The 11,077-nt window shown below is 33.3% G+C and overlaps 1 protein-coding gene across 3 annotated transcripts; it reads right to left on the bottom strand.

Moving 5' to 3' along the window:
- Positions 1-257: 257 nt before the first annotated feature.
- LOC134680896 (uncharacterized) lies at positions 258-10,848 on the bottom strand. Of its 3 annotated transcripts, none has more exons than XM_063540179.1 (4): positions 10,811-10,848; positions 9,132-9,292; positions 1,637-1,843; positions 258-1,275 (listed from the first exon to the last, which is right to left on the bottom strand). In XM_063540179.1, the coding sequence occupies exons 2-4, from the start codon at positions 9,268-9,270 to the stop codon at positions 278-280; spliced, it is 1,344 nt and encodes a 447-aa protein (XP_063396249.1). In that variant the 5' UTR covers positions 9,271-9,292; positions 10,811-10,848; the 3' UTR covers positions 258-277. The 3 variants fall into 3 exon arrangements, with proteins under 3 accessions (XP_063396249.1, XP_063396250.1, XP_063396248.1); XM_063540180.1 differs by lacking the exon at positions 10,811-10,848 and adding an exon at positions 10,473-10,570; XM_063540178.1 differs by lacking the exon at positions 10,811-10,848 and having other exon boundaries at positions 9,132-9,382.
- Positions 10,849-11,077: the final 229 nt, after the last annotated feature.

Below are 11,077 nucleotides of genomic sequence, written 5' to 3'. Positions count from 1 at the left end.
TATCGACCTGTATATGCATTACAGATTTACTGTTTGGTGTAATCCATTTATGAACATTATTAATCAAACAAGGATAATATAAGTTCTTTTATTAGATTTTCACTAATTCAGTTAATTTTGTTTCAAGTGAAAAAAATATTCTAGCTGCCGCTTCCCATTTGCTTAAGATCGTCATTTAAACTCCACTGGTGTGTAAAATTAGAAATGTGGTAAAGTAAATCTACACATGTCTGGTAAATTATTAATTAAAAAATCAATTTTTGAATCGGAATGTTCATCACTTTTTATTAATATTTAATTTTATATGTTGTTTTTCGTATAAAGCCAGATAAAAAAGAGATGCACAAAAAGATAAAACAGCAGCAATTGTGAAACTCCATGTAAAACAATGGGTCCCGTAGCAGTCTTTTTGGCTTGTAAATGGTATGGCCATTTCGTATGTCCACCCATATAGTTCTTGTATTCCAAGTCCACCTAAACCCGTTGTAAATAATATAAACCCCCAATTTCTACCGAAATATTTCATTCCATAGTTTTCACCAGTTATTGTCGGTGTTAAGCACCATAACGATCCATTAGCCATACCAACTATTATAACTAAGAATAATAGCATTGCAAAGTGATTTGGAAAGAATATACAAAATATAAGAAAAACTGTCTGAATAATGGTAAATGTCAATAAAACAGCTACACGAGGAACTCGATCTAGAAGAAAGTCTGATAAAAATCCGGCAAACACCTTTGATCCGACTTGAGCTATAGGATTTATAGTGGTAAACAAAGTTGTATATTTGTCGAGACTAAATGATTTGAGATAAGTTCCAATGTTGCTTTGAACCATCAGCTGTAAACTTGATGCAAATGTACATGACCACAAAATAAACTGAAAATCAATGGTCTTGAAAAGTGTCCATCCGGTCACATGATTAACAGCTAATGTTTCGTCAGCAATCTTGTCTTCTTCGTCAACATGATCAATCAATCGTGTATTTACGGTATCAGTAGTAGTCGGAAATGAACGAATGAATATCATACCAAGAAATCCTACTGCAAAATATAATATTGCAAATGTTAGATAAAATCCTTTTAGATCCTGGTTTTGTTCATCAGATGTATGTCCGTTTACAAAGACTGTTCCATAGATAAATGCTGTGATGGCAGGCCCTGCACTAAAACATCCATCTAAAATGCCAACCACCTTTCCTCTATGCCGAGGATGAAAATTGTTCATATTTGTCATCAGTGAAGCCATGTAAATATATGCAGAGCCGAATCCTATAAAATAAATAATCGCAATAAAATATAAAATCTATTTTGGTGTATTTGGAAAATAAACAGTAGTTACAAGTAATTCCAAAGCAAACAATTAAAATGCACAGCCTCCGTTTAAGGACCTTCTTACAACAGTATTCTCTATTGATAATCATTTAAATTGTACATTGTAAATTAAGTTGTGTTCTAATTGTTAAATCCATTTGTTTAACTATGTCAATGGCGACAAAGTAATGTTTATGAAAAGTACCTCGTATATAAAAATACAAAAGAGCGTTGTTATACCGCATAAAAGATAAAAGATAAACAAAAATCTTTTTTTCTTTCTATACTAAAAAAAATAAAATATGAAGCATATATGTACCTGTCAAAAAATAATAAAGATACTGCAAAGCAGGTCTTTCCTCATAAAATTCTATTGATAAAGTTGTTGACCAAAGCATGATGGCACCAGTTCCCGAAAATACTATAGCAACAAATGAAGTCCATCTAGGTCCAAATCTCTCGCATAATATTCCAGCTGGAAAAGCGAAGGTGACACCAAAATTTGACAGGGATCCCATGAGATCGACTGAAAAGACAATAGGATATACAGATGTATTATTTAAAAAGATCTCAAAAGTCCTTTTAACTTCGTACTTTATTTGGCCTTTTTAACTTTTTTGGATTCGAGCGTCACGGATGAGTCTTTCATAGACGAAACGCGCGTCTGGTGTAAATACTAAATGTAGTCCTGGTATCTATGATGAGTTTATTTAATGTGTTATTTTGCATTTTAAAAAATGTATCAATATGGTATTTTTCTTTAAAATTTCTGAAGTCTTTCTTTACCGTCGATGAAACTTTCCGTGATGAAGAAGAAAACATTTAGATGACCGTTTCAACAGTTGTATTCCAATGTTGTATGTATGTCTTTTTACCAAAAAGAGTATATCAAAATTCAAAACGCTAATTCATCAAGGCAGACTATTTTTAATTATCTCTAAATGTAGTTATGCAGGCTAGCACATATGTTTGATTTAGCCGATTTGGGTGACAAAATTCTTTCTAGATGGTAAATGATAATGCTTTTTTAATGATACATGAATACTTATTTTATGTCAAATGACATCCGTGTACTTTTAAAAAACATTTACACAGCAAAACAGGATATAGGTTAATAATGATGTAAACAATTTTTTTAGTTAAAAACTACTTTATTGCGATTGATATATCACAGATTATATCGTTTACTTAAGGTTCATTTGATCTCCGAATTTGATCTACGGACATCCATGACATCTGTGTACTTTTAAAAAAAAAGTAGCAAAACAGTTTAATTTTTCGACATGATAATAACCTGCGCTATTATCCTCTGATAAAGGGTTTTATATGAATTTATTATTTTACTGAATATGCTGTTATAACTGATCATCAAATTTTAAATTAAAAGTAATAAACTAAGACGGTTTTATAGTGTGTGTTTTTTGGCGCATCGTTGTCAATATTATATAATTTACTGCGACTGTAATACAAGTGAGAGGTTTAGCTATCTATAAAACCAGTTTCAATGCACCATGTTTACATAAGAAAATGCCTGTACCAAGTCAGAAATATGACAGTTATTATCATTTTCGTTTGATGTGTTTGAGCTTTTGATAGTATTCATTTGATTAGGGACATTTATTTTTTTAATTTTCCTCGGAGTTCAGTATTTAAGTAATTTTACTTAATACATGATAATTATCAGTATTTAATAAAGTGTCCACGTGATTGGAAACAGTGAGCTTGACATATGACTCGTATTTTAACATAAAGCACAATACATATATACGAAGAATTCAATGAACGGTTCAGTATAATCAACTTTCACGATTTGTGTATAATTTTCCAGTTGTAATAATCATGTTTCAACTAAATTCTTTAAGAGATGATCACCGGAACCTTTCCATGACATCTGTGAATCATAACCCATACTTCGTCAAGGATCTTACACAGAGGATAAACTGTCAACATCTGGTGCTCAACAATCCCAAAGGTCGTCAACCGGTCATGATGCTAGGGCAACAAGTGTATCCGTCAAAAGCGAACTTCTTTATACGAAAGTTCGAGAATGCAACAAGGGATCAAACGGGTAAGTTTAGTTGACCAGAAAGCTAGACCACCCAAATAGTTGATAATAAGCATCACGGCTTACACACCGGCAAATGAAACGATGTAAGTATGACGACCTTTGAACAAGGTGAACAAAGGGTAGATAAAGAAAGGCAACAGTAGTCGATGATATTATTACATTACATGGGAAGACAACATGTTCGACAAAACTGAAAGCTCCTCAGTCAAATCGAAAGTTTCTTCCATAATAGAGGACATATGTGTTGTAATAGCTTGTTGGATTACGTAAAAGGACTTTGCACACGATAGGGAATTAATTGTCAGACTATATACAGATAGATTGCTGAAAAAAAACAGAATCGACTTCTCGATGGCAAGAGAGAGTGGGAGAAACTTTAAGTGGTTTACCAGTAAGCAGACGACTTACCTACTAATGTTAGCGACATCTGTTTAAAAATTGTCCTACAATAGTCATTGGGTCCCCTCTCATGTTCGCCTGAATTTATCGACTCCCTGTGTAAAGCTAAGGAAACGTACCCAGGATATTTTAACAAAGGGAATCAATGGATTCATCGTTCATGGGACACAGTAATGTTTTTATCGTCAATTTTAACCTGATGATTCATATACCTCTAGGCTGAACAGCGTGTACTTCTTTTGAACTCATGACAATGTTATGTTATATGAGCGTCACTGATGAGTCTTGTGAAGACGAAACGCGCGTTTGGCGTACTAAATTATAATCCTGGTACCTTTGATAACTATTATGTATAATTTTCATATAAAACTTTCATATTTTTCCACGTTAACTTTTTCTTTAATATATTTATTGCCAATTTAAAACATTTTCAGATAAAGTTGAGTATCACTAATGAACAGTGCAATTAATTTATCGGATATAAATGTACCATTAGACACTATTTATAACGCGTGTGATTTTTGCAAAGCAGATCATCATATCTGATAAGCATCTGGTAATTAATTATACGTCTGAAATAAATTATCGCTTACTTATTATATTGTAATTATTGACACATCTATTCATCAGGATGTGTGTAATACAGTACAATTAGTGATGAAGGTTTATTTTGTTCTTTTACTTTGACCAATTTACCTTATTTAGTTTTTAATTTAATTACACCAATTTTTCAGTTATTCTTTTCATTTTGTGTTTTACCATTTGACAATTTGAATTATATTTTCTGACATTGTACAAAATATATATATGGGAGGGGGATGGGATAATTCGTTCCAGCCAGTATCAATAATTGAACAAACTGTGATTACTTATACTGTGCAAGTCATATTGTGTTTACCATTACTAGTGAGTAACGTCATTTTTAGGAGCGACTCGTATGTGGGGTATAGACACCTTTTAATGATAGGCACATATACACAGGACGTCACTGTAGGGGTTGACAATATTTCATATGTTGTGACTCATATTAAGCATTATGGTAACCTCATATATTAGGACAGATGACGTCATCAGGTCGATTCTTACCGCGCCAAGGGAATTTGAGTGCTTAAAACACCATTGGTCCTACTACGGGGACGCCTGCTGTGGTGAATGTCTAATTTGAGTCATTCCTTACTTCCATGGGTTTTAAACTGAAAACACTATACTACTAGTATATTTAGAAAACTTGATTAGTCGACTAAAATATTTTATCACGTTACAAGTAAGTGTTGTCAAATATGTCAGTCAGATGACATTTGAGTTTATCCATACAATGAGATTCATAACAGAACCATTTACATGAATAAATATGTTATTAAAGTGGCGAAGAAAATGCCCATAGTAATACATAGAACATGCGATAAAAGTTACGTCAAACACACATAAATTATGACAAGAAGAAAATTTGAAGCTTTCAATTGCATCTCATCACATGACAGTAAGTATATCTCGCATATTTACCCTACTCATTGAAGAAAAAGACTGTATTGCTCCTTTAAGGGCGTTTAAATAAACTTATTTTAAAAGGTTTCCAATTGAACACTGTAATGAGATCATTGAATATTGTTTTATTGGTATAACATGTATTAATGAGATCATTGAATATTGTTTTATTGGTATAACATGTATAAGTATTAATTATGTTATCAGTAAATTAAAAAAAAATCAAATATGACTAGTATGTTATATGCATATACACATTCATGGATCTACATGTACAAATTTTCGATACTTGTATCTTGGCATTGCACAAGGTCATGCTTTTTCTCTGACTGTTTATGACGTCTTTACACTAAATCCATTGATTGTTGGATGTGTACAGATTGATAATTTAGTCATAGATGCATGAATTTTTTTTATTAGTTGTTAGTGGCTTTGAACTAGCTGTCAGTTTACGGCAAGTACTCTCAGAGCTGTGTCTTTTTGTTGTTGGGATGTACAAGTACCCGGCCACGTCAACATGTATTATTGTCCATCTGATGAGTTACTAGTAAGCCTTTTTCACCTGATGTTTATAGTTCGTTCTTATGTGTTACTGTTATACCAATGTCCCAAGTTAGGGGAGGGTTGGGATCCCGCTAACATGTTCAACCCCGCCACATTATGTTCAGTGTTTGTCGTTTGTTTATGTGAAACATGTATATTTTGTTTTTCGTTCAATTTTTTTATATAAATAAAACTATGCAGCATGGTTACCTATAATTGTTAATTTTTGTGTCATTTTGGTCTCTTTCGGAGAGTTGTCTAATAGGCAATCATACCACATTTTCTTTTTTCATATTTATATGATTTAAAGCAAAATAGTTTGCAATCGAAATTGTCAAACCATTATCAACATTCCAACAGCACCTGCATACGGGGTATATATCTCCCAATTGATACGATATTCCCGTGCTTGCATTTCCTATCATGATTATCTTGATAGAGGGTTGCTACTCACAAGGAAGCTATTAAAACAAGAGTTTCAAATGGTGAAGTTGAAATCATCCCCTCGTAAAATTTACGGACACTATCACGAGTTGGTTCACCGTTATGAAATAACCGTTTCGTAAATGATATCGGATATGTTCCTTACGTCGTAACTACAATCCCCTTCCCTTTCATGAATGTGATTACCGAATTCGACTATTTTCCGGATTTTTTATCACATAAGTAACACGACAGGTGCCACATGTGGAGCAGTATCTGTTTACCCTTCCGGAGCACCTGAGATCACTCCTAGTTTTTGGTGGGGTTCGTGTTGTTTATTCTTTAGTTTTCTATGTTGTGTCATGTGTACTATTGTTTGTCTGTTTGTCTTCTTCATTTTTAACCATGGCGTTGTCAGTTTATTTTAGATTTATGAGTTTGACTGTCCCTATGGTATCTTTCGTCCATCTTTTATATAAGTTAATTGAAAAAAATCATGTGTTTGGTGAACTAAAGAGTGAAGAAACGTCAAATTCGTCAATCGATTCCAAAGTACCATTGAAAGCACGAAATTCATCTAAAACATCAAAATTATTGTATACACTCCTATCGAAAAACAGTGAATTCCACTATTTCATATATTTATTACAAACGTCAATGTCTTTGGTTGTATGTAAGGTACTGGTTAGTAAGCATTGAAAAATATAGCACTTTAACACTTACTGGTGGCAGATTTGTCAGACCAGTTGGAATGTAATATATTGAGTGCCACGCGCACGTTCTGTGGGAGGCTCGAGGGTACATGTATGAATAATCAGCAAAAATTGAAAAAAATATTTTTCATTAAAAAATTGTATTTGTTACACTATTAGTTGTTACTTTATGGTGTAGTACAAAAATGAACGAAAGAAACTAAGCAGTTCTTTTTTTTTTTGATATTACATCTTTTTCTCCTATTCGTTCAACGTAAAAAAAAATACATGCTTCTTTCGAAGACAAAGTGTCAGCTTAAATGAACGGTGACCCCATATTTTCATTATTTTTTCCCATCAAGCATAGCTAGGATATAATAGTTTATTTATAGAAAAAATAGCGATATCCTACATTTAAAAAAGAATTTTACCTGCAAGCCCACTACTTAACCTTTGCACTGGATGACTGCCATATTGCCAACCCAACGCACTCTCTTTAACAAGCCCCAGGGGGTGCAACTGCTTATAATTAAAGTGGTACGAGTGTGTCGCAAAACAGGGTGGCTTTTTCATGCATTACAAGTTCAACAGGGTGGCTTTTTCCTACTCTGCTGGTGAGAACAGCAATCTGCTGTCATGGTCTTTTTTAAAACAAAGTATTTGTCTAGAACCGGATTGCTTAATTAACTGTTTAAGAACCCTGGTCTAGAACTGCATCTATTGCATACGGTCTAAAACAGGGCAAATAATTTTTGAACTTGTCTAAAAGAGGGTGATTTTCAATATTTCTGTTTAGAACAGGGTATGTATTTCAATGTTTTCTGGTTAGAACAAGGTATAATTTGGCAAGTGCTGTCGGTACAGTTATACCCGAAACGATAGTCAGCAACCCCCGCGAACTAGGAGCACACCACATTGTGAATCTTTCAAACTTGGTAAGACTACTTTGATGCATGGACCTACCTTTTATATTAATTGTTCACGTGTGCTTACCTTGAAAATCATTGAAATATTTGCCACTGAACGTTTAAGCAAACATCGATCAATTACTATTATAACGTGAATACCAAATTAAAAATTAACTACATATAGACTTTACTAGTTTAATAAACAGTATTCTAAAACAGTCTAGAACTCTGGTCTAGAACTGCATCTACATTGTATTCTAGAACAAGGTAAACATGTTCTGAACGTGTCTAGAAGAGGGTGATTTTCAATATTTCTGTTTACAACAGGGTATGTATTTCAATGTTTTCTGGTTAGAACAGGGTATAATTTGGCAAGAGCTGTCGGCACAGTTATACCCGAAACAGTAGTCAGCAACCCCCGAGAACCAACAGCACACCACATTGTGCATTTTTCAAACCCGGGAAGCCTACTTTGATGGACCTACCTATTATATTAATTGTGAACGTGTACTCGTTGAAACATTTGCCACTGAACGTTAAGCAAACAACAATCAATTAATACTATACGTGAATATCAAATCAAAAATAAACTACATGTATACTTAACCATATACTAGTATAATATATAGTATTCTAATATAAAAATAAGTTACAGCTGATTTCCAAATGCTTGCAAATTAAAACTTTGGTTGGTTTGTTTGCTTTGTTTGTATAATTGTTTAAACAAGCTTTGTAAATAAGATAGATATCTTTAAACAATGTATAGTAGGCTACATTGGTTAGAGGTATAGGGGGGGGGGGGGGGGGTTGAGATCTCACAAACATGTTTATCCCCGCCGCATTTTTGCGCCTGTCCCAAGTCAGGAGCCTCTGGCCTTTGTTAGTCTTGTATAATTTTAATTTTAGTTTCTTGTGTACAATTTGGAAATTAGTATGGCGTTCATATCACTGAACTAGTATATATTTGTTTAGGGCCCAGCTGAAGGACGCCTCCGGGTGCGGGAATTTCTCGCTACATTGAAGACCTGTTGGTGACCTTCTGCTGTTGTTTTTTATTTGGTCGGGTTGTTGTCTCTTTGACACATTCCCCATTTCCATTCTCAATTTTATTTTTATTAGTTTAACTGTATGTATCCTATTTGAATGTCATTGTGTGTTATCCTAATGATTGTACAATATACAAACAAAACAAGCAAGCTAACCAAAGTGTTGTTCTACGTGTATTAGAAAGTTAGCTGTAACAACAACTGCAGTAACTAAATAGAAGCTAGAATATTAAGCAATATTAATTCGTACCTTCTGATTGTTTATAATCAAACTTCTTCTTTATCGCGTTGATATACGCGCCAAAAGCATAAATGAACCCAGCTGTGGCCATTCCAAGACAGCCAACTACCAAGGAAATAACTCTTAAAGCATTTTGTTTTCTACTCATTCTGATGGTAAAGCGGTTACTTCTGTAGAAATAATACACAAAACATTACCCAATTTTGTTTCATTTCGCAACATGACAATATTCACCTACATGTAAATAAATAGTATCTACGATAAAGATATTAATTTGTAATGTTTATATTATAATTGATAACAATAATTAAATATTACCTTGTCACGTGAAAGGAAACATGACAGTCACACTTTTATTGTAAGGGATCATAAGACGGAGGCAGCTGGTTTCAAAGAATAATAAGATAGTTGCAGACTACGCTAATATACCAAGTTGCTATATAGAGTAACAGTGGCGGATATAGGGGAGGGTTCCGCTGTTGGAACCCCCTTTTTTGGGGGATGATAAATACATTTGAATGGGAACATATAGTTGGAACCCCCCTTTGTCCTTGGTTTAGACCCCCCTTTTTAAATGACTGGATCCACCCCCGAGTGATTATACACGGTCTTGACATTTTTTTTTTAAATCAATGAATCAAATCATGGCGATCATATATGATATAGTATCTTGATATACGTGTATGTATTAAATTAAGACGAAAATGTACAAGCACTTTCTGTGTTATTATACTAACGAATAACTCTGAATTCGTATTGATTTCTTTTTTTACGTATACAACTCAGGATAAAACAACAATGCATTCGTACAATAAAAAGGTTCTGACGATTATCAAGTAAGTCAGTACATTAGGACTAAGGTTTTTTATCCTTGAAACATTGTAAACAAATGTGTTAATAACATAAAGTAGTATAAAATATATCTGGTCTTTGTGTACTCTCAATCAATATCGGTGAGCGTTACTAACAAAACTAATTCTCGTGCACTAAACGACTTATAATATTTATGAAAGACAAATGCCAATAAGTGGTTATAAACGATAAACTTAGTCTGTTAACATACATCATTACTATAAAGACATAGTAAAAATGCGGTATGCATACAAATATTTTAATACACAAATAAACGGACATGAAAAATAACACTTACTTTACATAATATATTGAAGTGTCGGCGGATATATCAATTGTGTCCTAATTAAACTATTATAATAATGGATCTCAGTTCTCTTTATTATAGAAGGTAAAAAACGACTAAGTTAGAACTTTGTATATCATGTATGGTATGTACACCTATCCGTGTACATGTAGCCGTTACAAGAGTTATACTGCTGTATCATATAATTATACCTTTTCTTCCTAATTTGAACAAAGAATAAAGTGTGGAACTACAAGATAGTACGCGTACAGTCACATATGCCACTCTGCAACAGAATTGGGGAGAAAAATAATGCAAACATGTAACAACAGAATCGTGAAGAGAAAGTCAGGTGCACCTTTTACAATCAAGTGTGTTCGAGTCCACGGCTTTGTCGTTTTTTGTGAATAAAATAAACACAATTATAAATATATCATCTCGCCTCTGGCTCCATTATTTTTATTTATATTTGTCTAGTCCCATGTTGTTATTGCAAATTTTCATGACTATTAAACCAAATATATTGGTACATTAACTGGCATGAACTTACAAAAAAGATGAAGCTTACGGTGACAGGTCGTCTCAAATGGGGGAGGGAAGTGACTTATTTAGGTCCAATATTAAGTATAATAATTTAAAAAGAAAGTTGATAAATGAATATATGAGAAAGTGATATAAACTTAAAGGATATTTGTCAAACGTTGCTATTGATATACTTACAACTTACAACTCCTGTTAGCGCCATGCTATTGATATGCTAGTATTATATTCATAGGACCAGCGACTCTTAAAATCTTAAGATTAAAATTGATCGTAA

This window comes from Mytilus trossulus, chromosome 8, assembly GCF_036588685.1.
Source record: "Mytilus trossulus isolate FHL-02 chromosome 8, PNRI_Mtr1.1.1.hap1, whole genome shotgun sequence".
NCBI lineage: Eukaryota > Metazoa > Mollusca > Bivalvia > Mytilida > Mytilidae > Mytilus > Mytilus trossulus.
The sequence above is the reverse complement of the archived record's forward strand: the minus strand, read 5'-3'. Positions and strand labels throughout refer to the sequence as shown.